The 13,628-nt window shown below is 39.8% G+C and overlaps 1 protein-coding gene across 2 annotated transcripts; it reads right to left on the bottom strand.

Moving 5' to 3' along the window:
* Positions 1–1,766: 1,766 nt before the first annotated feature.
* LOC144666215 (uncharacterized) lies at positions 1,767–13,628 on the bottom strand. Of its 2 annotated transcripts, XM_078527609.1 has the most exons (6): positions 13,520–13,628; positions 12,085–12,167; positions 11,714–11,774; positions 9,199–9,233; positions 2,950–7,301; positions 1,767–2,672 (listed from the first exon to the last, which is right to left on the bottom strand). In XM_078527609.1, exons 5-6 carry the CDS (start codon positions 7,254–7,256, stop codon positions 2,603–2,605), a joined length of 4,377 nt encoding a protein of 1,458 aa, XP_078383735.1. In that variant the 5' UTR covers positions 7,257–7,301; positions 9,199–9,233; positions 11,714–11,774; positions 12,085–12,167; positions 13,520–13,628; the 3' UTR covers positions 1,767–2,602. The 2 variants fall into 2 exon arrangements, with proteins under 2 accessions (XP_078383735.1, XP_078383734.1); XM_078527608.1 differs by lacking the exons at positions 11,714–11,774; positions 12,085–12,167; positions 13,520–13,628 and adding an exon at positions 11,268–11,353.

Genomic DNA, 13,628 nt, shown 5'->3' with positions numbered 1-13,628 from the left:
CTTAGTTTCATTGTCATCTAGCTGCTCATCGAGAGCAGGCCGAAAGGGCAAGTGATAGAGTTCCCATCAGTTGCAAATTGTTTTCTTTCTTTTTATATTTCCTTTTTGTTTTTTGAAAGTTAGGCAAAATAATAATATCATTAGAAAAATTAAGTTTTGGTCTATTTCAAGAAAACTGACATTAGTACAATATTTCGGCTGGTAGTTAAGCATGCATGTACCGTATTTATTCGGCTATATAAAGCCGAGACCCTAGACTTTTAGTTTTTGGAACCAGTTAGACTCTGACAAAAAATAAACCCAAATCACTCGGCTATAAGCCGACCCAATTTTTCCTTCAAACTTTAAAACAATCCACGTGCAGCGAGCCAGTCAACATATTCGTTAAATCACAACTATGTAATTGAAAAACAACAAATCACTGATAAAGAATGAAATTATTAATAGAACTGTACACACGCGTGACAAAACATTCACCTGAGTTCAGAATCCTATCTTAAACAATCACGCATTCTTCTGAAGAATTAAGCGGTTATCGATCATCATGCCAAAAGCTACTGGTTTTCAAACAACTAAACCTTCAAATTGAAAGTTGTTGCCGAGGTAGAGACAGTTTAGAACAACTGCAAAATCGCCAGAGAATACGGGATGATTCAGTAAATCTTCAAATCGTCGCAATTCGCCAAGTTGCTAGCGAAAAGATCAAGCAGATCAAGCTGGTGAACTTTAAATGTCATCAAAACGAAACATGTGCTGTTACCAGTATTTGTCTAGTACTCTGAATCCAATCAAACTTTACTGGAGTGGTTTCTTTTAGCAGAGAAGTCGTGGTATTATAAGTTTTCGGTTTCGAACAAGGATATTACATCAAGCTGATTTTTGTCAGATCGTGTTACAATGTTTACCAAGCGCGTGTCACGTTAGCAGTGATTCTGCAATTTAACTAAACTTTAAGGAAAGGAACAGAAGGAAAGGAACAGTCTCAAGAACAGTCTCAGGCAGAAATAATTATTGTAGAAGAGATTGCAAGGAAATTGTTTAAGACATGCGGGATTTCGAATGCCCTCGTCTGTTCAAAAGACGATCACAGTACGCCGACAAAATAAATAATATTCCAGAGCGAGCCGATGGACGACGAGTTCCAGCTTAAATATCAAAGAAAAGGCGAATAAAAACTTCATTCCTAACGTTGCTTCATTAAACCAAATGGTTTCTAAAGAGCCGCCACTAAAATGAAAGGTAATGACCAAGAATAAATTACAAACGCTTGCTAATAATTTTCGTTTGTTGATGATCGCTCGGCCTCGGCTTATAGATGAATATTTCATTCAAATTTAACTCTTTTCTAGTACCATCGAATTTTTTTTTCGGAAATACTCGGCGATAAATTGAAACCCCAATTTTGTTGAGTTTTAACCAGTTCTCAGTAAGATTTGGTGAAAATATATAGCCTTTGTGTACTTCATATATGCGTATGCGTTAAGCACAAAATTCCGTGTGCTTGAGTCTACGCCTGAAAGAATGTATACCACAAGGAGAACTTTGGGGTTTCAGAAACAAATATATAGCATTTGTGTACTTCATATAAAGTAACACAGATATGGCTCACATTTTACCCAGCCCCCTACTCGCTTCACAAAGTTAATTGATTAATTCAATTTGATATTAATTAATTAATTGAATTAAATTGTGGACAGGAATCGAGTGAAGGATGGAAGGAGTGAAATCGGCCCCATAACTAAACTCGGAATTTTCCGAGTTAAAAAGGTTTCAAAATAAAATAAATACACATTTTATGCGGCCTCCTTAAAGCGTAAACATCCATTTATAGAACAACTAATTACTAGTATATATCTTTAACAATATATTATATACCTTAATCTTTTTAACTTACGTATAACTTATTTAAAAGAATATATTTTTCATATATTGATAGTATTGAATAAAACGCGATTAATATTAAACCAAGTGGGCGAACCACCAACCGAAGACAGTTTTCTCAGCCTATATTAGAAGCTTATTTTTTTACTGAAATACCTAGAAGATTTCGAAACGGCAGAGAAGCCTTTTAATATTAAGCTTAAACATAAATGGGTGGTCTTAACGGGGAAGTATCAAGGGGATTTTGTACAATTTCAAAGGTTAAAAATCATTTCAGTGTTAACGGAAACCGTTAACTCAGTGTACTAAAACTGTCGACGAGCGTCTCTGGCCATGGGTGGAAAGGGTCGAAATGAATTTAAACTTGAAAAATTCCGGCAGAATTTTTCAAGTTAGTCTCGCCAAGTTCTTGCACCTTTTTTCCAAAATACGCTATAAACGATCATGATTTGTTCTTTTTTGCACGAATTCGGTTGATATCTTCCTCTTGGTGTTCTAGGATTATTTTCTAAGTAGAGGTAATTACACCACAGTATTGACGAAAAACAATCAAAATCCTCATGATACTTCCCCTTTAAAAGCCAAAATGGGTCTTAACAAGATTAAGAATCTCAATAAGCTGAAACGGTATTAATAACATTAAAGACTGAGTCCACGACAACTGTTGGATGTTATAATACACGATGCACTGTCCTCTTAACATGAGAATGTACTGACGATTTCAACCCAAGATGATCATATCTAAGAGTTGACTTAGCCATCCTTCGTGTTGCTCGTTGCTCTGTTTAACTCTGTGGCAAATAAAAAACAATATACAAACAATTGAAAAAAACACGACTGAGGCGGAACAGTCAGTTAAATCATCGTAACGTCAGTTAAGTCATCGTAAACCTTCAAGCTAGAAGGTTTTTGTCTCGATGGTAACATTATGTGCCCTGCAAGAACACACAAACCAAACCAACCATAAGGTACGCATTTGGCTCGTTCCATTATATGTACTGCTGATACTGCCAAACAACGCAAGTAGAGAGAGGGACGTTACAGAAATAAACACACAATGAAGCTAACCTTTTGTTTTTCCTCCGGTCTTTGGTTTGTGGGGACCACACTCTGATGAGCCTGAATCTGTCGCTTGATAAACAAATCGCAATAAGATGGTGGGGAAGACAGACTGCCAAGCAGCAGGGTCGCTCCTCGATATCCATCACACTCAGCAAGTCACCCGACTTCACGTTGAACAGACGAAGAACATTGATTCCTCTGTTGTAAACAAGACACTCCTCGTCACTGACAAACTTGCAGTCAACCACATTATTGCTGTTAGGAAGAGTGTGGTGAGTGTCTCCCGAGATTGCATCGAGGATGTGTACACCTGGACTGTCAAGGAGAGGGTTCCCCCAAACAACTACAAAATCGTCTTTGGGAGAGAAGATGCAATGTGGCAGATCTTTGTAACCTTCACACCATGGCTGAGACAAATCCCTTTCCCAGATCAGCGATGTCATACTCGACAACCTCAGTGTCCCTTTCAGCAAACTGTCCTTGACGTTAGGTCGGAAGTGATGCTTTTGGCCAACAGTTATCAGCTGGTATTTACTGTTGCACGCAACAACGTACCTTTGCTCAAACGGTTGGATCGTAGACAGAATAGTTTCTTTGCCAGTTGTAGCTAAGATGCTTACGTCACCTTGCCTTCCAACGCATGCCACTAGTTCTTCGGATATAGGAATCGTCTTCGTGATTCCATTCAGCATGCTCCAACGTCTGACATAACGGGACAATTTGAAATTCCACAACTCAGGTGATTTATTTTGTGCCACCAAAACGACGCCATCTTTCACAGGCATAAGAGAGATCAACCGAAGCTGTAGTTGCCCTCTTATCTTTGTATTTGAGACGTCCCAGGCAGTTACTGTTGTTTGGGTTGTCTCTAGCTCGTTGTTACTGACAACGTATAAAGTCTCGCCATCGATAGAAAATGCAACGTCTTGCACGACGGTTTCTGAATCTTCCCTGCTCTTATTTAGCTTGCGAAGATTTATCCGACTCAGGTAGTTGAGATCTGGACTACTCATCAATGCAGTTTCTTTGTTTAGCACGGAGATGAATCCTGCTTCCCAAAATGGAACAACACTGGACAACTTTTCGCTTGAGATGTCAATTGGGTCTCCTAACAGAAATCCGCCCTTGGTCCGATGTTCAAATTCCCAAGGACAGGAGTCGTTGGAAATGTCCTGATCAATCTCCTCCAAAACAGCCTTCTGTGACATGTTAGACGAATCTTCCAAACTGACTTTAAAGCGAAAAGGGTGCTTTGATAGTTCCGTCAGATGGAGACAAGCAAGAACTTGATTGTTGGGTGAGAAGTTGATCAAACCACAGGCCAGTGGTATAACCTTTTCTCCCAGACAACGAAAACCATAGCCTACCTCAAACAGGCAAATGGAACGTTGATGGGAAATCGCCAGCAACGTTCCATCGCGAGAGCACGTGAAAGCCAGAACAGGTTCATTTCTCGTTAACCGAGCGATCTCTTTCCCAGTTGCCAAACTCCAAATAATTACACATTCCGTCTCATCAAGGCAATCGGTTAGCATCATGCTGCTGTCACCAGAAAACTGGCAAACAGTGAATTCGCAGCTACTTGATGGAAAGAGCCTTTGCTGATCTCCACCAATGGTATAAACACGGCTGAGGCTTCCTGGCAACACAAGGTCACCGTTAGGATGAAAAACGACAGAGCGATAGCATGACAGGGGCCTTAAACTCGGGTCCAGATTGTCGTTTTGAGATGACGGAGGGATTTTATACGCACTTCCAAATGGTACACCGCTGTAATCCTTCTTGAATATAACGGGGCGTACCCATTCTAGCTTGCTAGTCTGGAGCGACCACAGTTGTATCGTTTCATCATGACATTCACAAACCATTAAGTCCAACTGTGGTGAAACGTCGAAACAAGCTACTGTATCTGAACAGTGAAGTTCCACTGAGGTACCACCCTGTGGAGGCTCGTCATCCAGGCATTCCATGTACGGAATTTCAGAATACCTCGTCTCCAACGCGTTTGATGCTTTAAGAGACAGCTCTGGTCCTCCTTCATTCAGTGCAAGTTGGAAGAAGACGCGAGGAAGATTTCGCAGCGTGTTGCGGTGCTTCCGTAACAGAAACAACAATGAACTTAGGGCTTTCTGCAGGTCTCCAGACAGAGCCTTTGAGATCTCATGCATCTGTACGTTGAGAACATCTTCGGAAGCTACTGTGTTATACGTGTTGCTAACACAAAGCTTTGCATATACCAGTTCCAAGTCTACCACATATTTCTTTACTGCCTCTTCAAGGTCACAAGGCCTTGATTCCTCTCTTAGAGCCAGCATGTGTTGAACACCGTGTTGAAGAGCATACTTCTCAGTGTCACTAAACTGGGAATCATGGACACCTTTCTGTTTCACATCATCGAGTACATTGGAAGAGAGACTTGCAAGGATTGAATGGCCTTCTTCTTCGTCAACACTAAAGTCATGATCTCCATAACAGGACTTGTCAGTCAGCCAGTCTTTAACTGACTTGTGAATAATGTGCAGACGGCCATCGCGAATAGGGAGAAGAGCGGAAACGCAGCTGATAGCTTTATTTGCTTTTCTCTGCTCAGACTTCGCCTTGGTACCAAGTCCCAAGATGTTCAAAATAAAAGAAAGCGGTAATGGTTCCCTACAAGCGGTGACAGCACAAAGAAAGACCAGGAAATTTTCCTCTTTAATGCCAACTTCTTTATAAAGCTCTGCCTCCAGACGTTTAAAATAAGAATGGTAAACAGATGAAATGCCTAATGGCAAGCTGTCATCTAACTTTCTTTGGTCTAAAAGAGACACATTCTTTTGGATAAACTCAACAAGGAAGTAAGCATAGAGCATGAGACCTTCAGACTTTTCTACAAGATTCTTCAAACATGCGTCTGTGACATCTCGATTCAGCACAAAATGCAGCTGGTTTTTGAAGAACAATTCAATGTCCTCTAAATTCTTATCGGCATTTGGTTCCAGCTGAAACGGCTCCAGACGTTTTAGACTTTCTGTAATGTTTCTCTCTGGTCGAGTAGTCACCAAAAATCGAATCCACCGTGGAAGCTTACAAAAATGATTGGCAATCACATCGAGCAGTTCATTGCGTCCTTGATACTCACTTTCGTCTAAGCCGTCTATCACAATAAGCGTGTTTCTACCAGGATCAGCCACAATGTCCATAGGCTCTTTGAAAAGCAACGCAAAAAGCTCTTCGACTCCAAGGTTATCCAGTTCCGCTCCCACATTTCGCGACAGTTGTTCTACAAGGGCATTCTTGTATTCTGGCAAAGCATGACACAAGTGACAAGCCAAGGACTGAAGCATCAGCTGAGGATTTCGGTATCGAACGTTGTTATGCTGACAAAAGTGGCTTCCTGACAGTCTGCCAGCTTCTCGCATTCTTTTGCAAATGATGGCAGAAATAACTGATTTCCCCATTCCTGCATTACCGCTAATCACCATCACGCGGTTTTGACAATTTCTGTCATCTAACCATTCTTCAACCTCTTTGAAGACCCACTCGCGGGTGCTTACTTGAAATCTTCCTGCGTGAAACTCGATATCTCCTTTAAACTCCGACTTTGCTAGGTTTTTGAGGATTTCATCTGAATCGTTGTCTTCTACCGTTCCTTTCAGTTTTTTGCAAACCGTTGTCTTGAGCAACTGACGAACATCTTCAACAACTTTAAGCGTTTTGATCTGAGCTTCAGTCACCTCCTTCATTTGTGACCTGATCTCCTCTTCGCGATCACCCCATTCAAACAGAACGTTTAGATATTCCTCTTCTCCGCAGCACTCTGCTTCCAATCGATCTATTTCTGCCAGGTCATGTCCGAGATCAACAAGAACAGCACTGATCTCCTTCCAAAGCGCAGTAAATGTTGCTGTGTCAAGACCTGTTGTTGTCACATGTCCGTGTAGTTCATTGCGGAAAGACTTAATACGAGCAAGGTTTGCTTCAAGGGAGTTGTCACCAGGGGGTGGCTTTGTGTGCCATCCTAAGGCGGGAGGAGACAGCCCACAAATGTTGGCCAGCAAAACAAAAAGCAGCGTGATGTCAAACGTCTTAGAATCAGGTACACCTCCACCAGGTGGGAACAACTGGTCCCATTGAGTCTTATGCAAAACCTTTTTCTTTAAGAGGTTGTTAAGGGTAAAATAATTCGAATTAAGAGCAGCCACCAGATTTGTTGGGGAGTGATAGCTATTGAACAATTTCCTCAGGACTTCTGTTCCGCCATCTATAAGAAGCCTACTCAATTTTGCTCCATTTGTTTTCTCAGCTGAACTGTAAAGGACCGGTCGTTCCATATGCACTCAGACGGTCTGCCTCAGCAGCTAAATAGACAAATTTGCCTGCAAGAACGTGATGAAAATACAACACATAAAAAATAGGATTTTATTCAGAGTCATTTGAAATTAATGATTAATGAACAAAAGAAGCCCAATTCGTGTCAATTGTTCGGGAGTTTTATCGACCCCTACCCCCATAGTTGACATACCGTAAATGATCTAATAAACGCCCACTCTCAAATAAACGCCCCTCTTAGGTGTTTTAACTTAAAAGTTTGTATTAGACGCCCCCCTTTAATAAACGCCTCGTGTCTAATAGACGCCCTCCTTCAATAACCGCCTTAAAAACCAAGCCATAGAGTAAAATCAGGCAATTTATAAAGTTTCTTACTTGAATCGGACATCGAAGAGGCCAACGATGCCAACATGGTTCGGCCCGATGACGATGAAGACATCGATATCGAACTTTGAACGACATTTCCAGCCTTTGCATTAGCGCAAAATAGATTAGTCGCCTACTCACAAACTCTGTTTTCTATCGTAGTCCGCGAGCAAACTACGCGTCTTATTTGTTTCGTTGGCGTTGTCAAAAAGTGAAATAAACGCCTCTCTCTAATAAATAACTCATATGTATTTAACGCCCCTCCTAGGACCTCTAAAATTTAATAGAAGCCCCGGGCGTTTATTAGATCATTTACGGTAGTTTTGTGAAATTGCAGGGTACAGTAGAACCCCGGTAACTCGAACTCGGATAACTCGAACAACCCCGCTAACTCAAACTAAATTTCGTTTCCCTTGGATTTGACTCCACTTTTCAGTCATTTTTACTCGGTTAACTCGAACTCGGATAACTCGAAAACCCCGCTAACTCGAACTTAATTTTGTTTCCCTTGAACAAAATTTGAGTCAAATTTACCCCGATAACTCGAATTTCGGTTCTTGCAACTCACCACGGTTGCCTATTGATTAGAGCAACGAACCGATCAAGTAGTTGACAGCCATTTTCCACTCTTATCATAAGAATGTTTGTTCGTGTTAGCGTTTCTAACAAGATAAGTTCAATCAGTGCACTGTACTGTATACTGAAATGCTAAAAAAATCAGTAAACTATCAATTATTAACTTGGCAAATTAAATATTTAATCGACCCCGATAACTCGAAACCCCGCTAACTCGAACTGTTTTTCGTTTCCCTTCAGAGTTCGAGTTACCGGGGTTCTACTGTATTTCCAAATATTAAAGGTAACGAACACTTGCGAAGAATATTAGGAAGTCTGAAACTGACGTAAAATAGCAAGTGTATTGTGAGTTTAGTGTGTTGTTATACGTATACTGTAAATAAGGTTGGAAAACCGAGAGGTCTGTGTTTCGAAGAATGAATGAATATAGGACACATGATCTAAAAAACAAGCTAAAGGGGCTATGCCACGCAATTTTAGGTAATTCTTCAAGTTGGCAGAGTAAAAGTCTTTTTTTGGCAAAATCACGGCCACGTAACAAACAAGGATGATTTTCGAGCATTGTAAAGCAGACATTATTATACAAATTGAGATAAACTTGAAAAACGTCGGCCCGACTTTTTTTAAGATCACCCAAACGCAATCCGTTTTAATCTTCTCGAATATTGCCCATCCAAGCCTCTTTTTGGCCTTTCTGTGTTTCTTTCGAATTCTTCTACAGTTTTAAACCATTATTGTGATATTTCAGTTAATTTTATGACCAGTTGGTGTCGTTGGTCAGTGTCAAAATTGTCTTAAATTGCGTGACATATATAGCCCCTTTGAGGAGTTAATTAAAAAAACGGTAATAAATCTTTTAAATGGGGATCTTTTAATTACCCCTGTAAGGGGGGGGGGGGGGGGAGGGCTCTGTATGTAGTACTGACAGGGATGTTAGTCATATACTGCTAAGGGTTTTCCATTACATATATTTTTGTAGTTATCACATATTATCAGTTGTACCTGTCAGGGCATGGCTTCATGGTGATCTAAGCTGACTGCAAAAAAGAAAAAAAAATGTCAAAAAATGATTTTTGTCTGAGACTGATGGCTCTCCAAAGGCCAGATGTATCACTTATTCACCTCTCATGTTAAACCTGAGAGGGGTGGGGAGGCCAGGTAAAGGAGGGGCATTTAAACTTGGCTAACAGGCATTTGTGGATGGTCAAAAGAGTCTAAACTTCAATAACATTTTTGATAAAAAGTCCACTTCAATGGTCAGAGGTCCCCAAGGGCAGGCAAATGCTGTCAATTATGATCCCCTGCCTATGCCAAGCCTAACCCCCACCCCTCTCCTGCTTAACATCGACAGGTGGATTAGTTATCAGTCATCAATAAAACTGCTCCCCCAAATGGATTCTGCTGTTTTAGTATGTTTTTTTTAAAATGTTTTCTCACTGCAGAGTTAAGGAATGTTCTCTCCTCAGAAGAGTGATCTGAGATGATCTGCGTATGAGACTATTTCTCTTCTGCCATGTGGATTACACAACAAGAGCTCTAGGTAAGGGGAATGGTGACCAGTAACAAATTTAAGAATGGGCTAATCTGCTAGTTTTCAAAACGATACAACATCGATACGATACTGTAATAGCGATACGGATACCATGACCTGATTGACTTAGCTTAACGTTAAGTGATTTGTTTCACCAAATACAGAACCGTCTGACTCTATCATTCGATCTGCATTATTTTTCTGTTGAGTCAAAAATGTGTACATACAACAGGTTCAAAGAGGCCTACGATGCCAATACATCGGTATTGGCAAAAAGTTTTAACAATTAATTATTCACCGAAGGCGAAGTGATTATTGTTGAATAATTATCCCCGAGACGAATAATCACTGAGCCTGAAGTGAATAATTGTTTTAGTATAATTTTGAGAGATGAATATCAAAAACTGTGAAATAACAGTAGAAAACACGAAAACAATAAACAGAAGTGCTCGCTTGCATACGTGTAAACCAGTTTAATTCATCGATTGAAATCATAATTTACACTCAAGTTTTAACTATTAAATGGAACAAAACAAATGCCACGAAAAAGATAGATATCCGGTACCTTTGTTTGATTGTTGGTGGCTTCTGAGCAATTGTGTGAATCCTCTCGAAATTACTAGCTCCAGTGAGAAGAGAACTGAATAATGTTAATTTCGACAGTCGATCTGACTGAGTACATGCAGGCCATGTGCAATCTCCAAAACCACCATGCATGTTTACGATCAATTTTATAAATGCCTTGAAAACCATCTCTTGAAATATTTTCGGTCCAAAAGCCTTGGTAGTAAATTTGCAAAATTCCCAATGTTTCAAATATCTAGGATTTGGAGTGAATTCTTTTAAATGAGAGAAATTTTCATTCAGCAAATGCCACCATGTGCACTGGCCTGGATGACAAACGTGGCATGGCTTAGTAGCCAAACCTTCAGATGCAATATTCACCGCCTAGCGCGGTGAATATTGCAACATAGTCCGAGCATCTCGACCAATCAGAATTGAATTCAGCTCTGGAAATTATACTAACAAATAATGAACATCAGGTGCTGAACAGAAGATTGCAGGCTCAGGTCACGAGCCTGCACTCTCCATATACTTTTCGCAAGCCGGGATCTGCAATATTTTCCGGAATTGTCAAAATATCCGTGTATCGAATATTATTTTGGTATCGAGTATCGGCCCATCCTTAGTAATTAGCAACAATTATTAGTATGTGTACAGTCTGCACTCCAGATTAAGAAGTGGTAGGTTATTCTAGTCAAACTATAATTAACATGTTTATAGGGTCCAATTATGCTCTTGGATAAAAATATTTAAAAATTATTCCATGGCATGAGCGTGCAGGCCATTGGATATGAGATGGCTATATAACTATCTCTGATATCCAACAAGCATGATCCCTGGATATGAGATGGCTATCTAGGGATGTTATAACTTTCTCATATCCAACAAGCGTGAGTGGAATAATTGTTTTATTAAAAACACCCAAAGAATTGCAATATATTGAGTTCCAGTCAGCTGTTCTCGTTAATGCATGCACCTACCATATTTGTGGTCCATGGTATATGAGCTCATATAACCTATTGCCTGTCAACCAATCAAAACTCAGGAATGCCTGATTCCCTCTATGGCGCGTGCCTGAAGGGAGTCATGGTAGTACGTTGTTGTATTCATTGTTGCCTACAATATTAAGTCTCCTGCATGGTTTGATGAATACAACTACCATGATTCCCTGCAGGTGCGCACCATAGAGGGAATCGGGCATTGCATTAATATATCACTGCAGAAGTTTTTAATAATTTAGGATATTTAATACCCTCATATGCACAGTGGCAATATTAGCTGTACCACGTCCAGTCTTCGACTCCAGCAAGAGTATAAATAAATATAAGTACCACTGAAGTCTTAATTGGGGCAAACTTTAAAAATATATTGTGGGGGAGACAGGGGGATCTGAACCTCGACAGGGGAGTCTGAACCTCATACCTTTTATTCTTGCTTCTCACCCTTTTCCGTAGTGGTTTTCTTCTCTTTGTCCGGACATAATCTATTGAAAAATAGAAACAAAATGTTGAGAAATTTTACTTGTTTTCTCCCAGTTCCTGCCTAGGAATCCTGCTTCCCGCTCTCTCTTCTCCCACCTTCATCCCTTTTCTCCTGGCTTCCTCCAACCCCCCTGTCAGCCTCCACAATAATGCTCTGAGGGGTTAGCCTGTGATGAACTAACAACTCATTTAGGGGGTGGGGATTATAGTATTGTATACGTATAAACCCCTTAATTTATCCGAGGCACTGACTTAAACTGGATCTGCATGAACAGAGTACAAACAGATAAAGCAATTAAATTACTGTCTCACCTCAAGAGTATTAGAACTTCATCACAAAGTCAGGCTACTCATTTAGCCATTCACAGTGTTGTCATAATTTATCTCTGAAACAACTGAAAGGTAAGAGGCAACTATTACCTGGTATATATTTATAGCCAGTGCACATAATATATCCATTAAATTTTAGTAGTTTTCATGTCAGTCAGGCTCTATATTTAATCTTTAAAGCTTGTCATCAGATGGGTGGGTGTGTATCACTTTCTTATTTGAATAATTTGAGGGTGGAATTATGGTGAGGGGTGGGGTGGGGGGACAAGAACAAAGGTGGACATTATCCTCATTTTTCTAATAAGAGGGCGGCTGGGAATTTAATGGCTTTAACATTTGCAGGCCTTATATTTTTTTCAGCAAAAAAGGGAAGCCAGGTAATTCCCTCCTATGATGAAATACCGTAAGGAGTGGTGAATATATGGTCCCTCAAAAAATGGGAGTCTCACAGAATTTTAGCCAAATTTCAGGAGTCTATCTCAAATTCTCTTTCTGGGGTGCCTTCTTGGAGTCTCGATTACTTCCTTCTTCAAGGTAAAGAAAGTCTCGGGCTCGCAGAAAAGATTATCAGTCTTGCTGTCTCGCAAAGTCTCGATCATTTTTACCTTTCGACACTCATGTACTAGTATGATAAGGAGTTTTAATACTTTTAGTTTATTTGTAAGGTTGTAGCCATTACAAATTAAAGGAATTAAAGTAAGTGGCACTGATCTGTTATAAAAAACAAAAAAACAAAAAAAAAACCAATCAAACACACTTTGTATAATATATTTTGATAACAGTGGCCCTGGTATAATAATTTATTTGAATACTTATAAAGCTTTGAACTGAAAGAAGATTTACCTGCTGCTTAGGTTCAACATCAAAAGGGATTTCATTAGCAGGATAATACATGTAAACATGGTCGGACCTAATGACAAACCGGAAGCGAAAATTTCTGATAGTACTATCTGTACTAGCTTTATATCAGTCAGTCAATGATGTACGATTGGAATATTTAAATCGTTTTGAGAATGTTTTTCATTTATTTGTTCGACATAGTCACTTAGCCAACATCTTTTGCTAGATTTAGCTTGCGTTTAAGTTTTGACTGGCAATAGTTAGTTAAAAACTCTACAAATTTCGGATGTAATGTCCTCTAAACCCGACCAAAATGTTGCCTTCCTGAATTGAACAAGATCTTAGTTCTATTGAGCCATGCATTTCAACCCGAAATATAAAGGAACAGCTCGTTCATCTTTACTGAGCCACAACAAATAACTACCAAAGGTGATCCTATGCCCAAACATCGTAAGATTAATACAATTTGTATGCTATGATGCTTGAGTGTTGCGGGTTCTTCAGATTCCTAGATTCGCCTGGTATTCATGATAACTGAATACATTTTGAATGTCGTTTGACAAACCCTAAACCTTACCTTCTTATAGTATCGTTTGTTGTCCAAAATCAGCCTTTCTATCCTGCATCTTCACGCCTTGAAAGTCTATAAACTGCTTGTTTTCAAACTTCGCCAAACAATTCGCTTA

This window comes from Oculina patagonica, chromosome 9, assembly GCF_052425735.1.
Source record: "Oculina patagonica isolate OP01 chromosome 9, crgOcupat, whole genome shotgun sequence".
Lineage (NCBI taxonomy): Eukaryota > Metazoa > Cnidaria > Anthozoa > Scleractinia > Oculinidae > Oculina > Oculina patagonica.
This window is presented reverse-complemented; position numbering and strand designations above follow the sequence as displayed.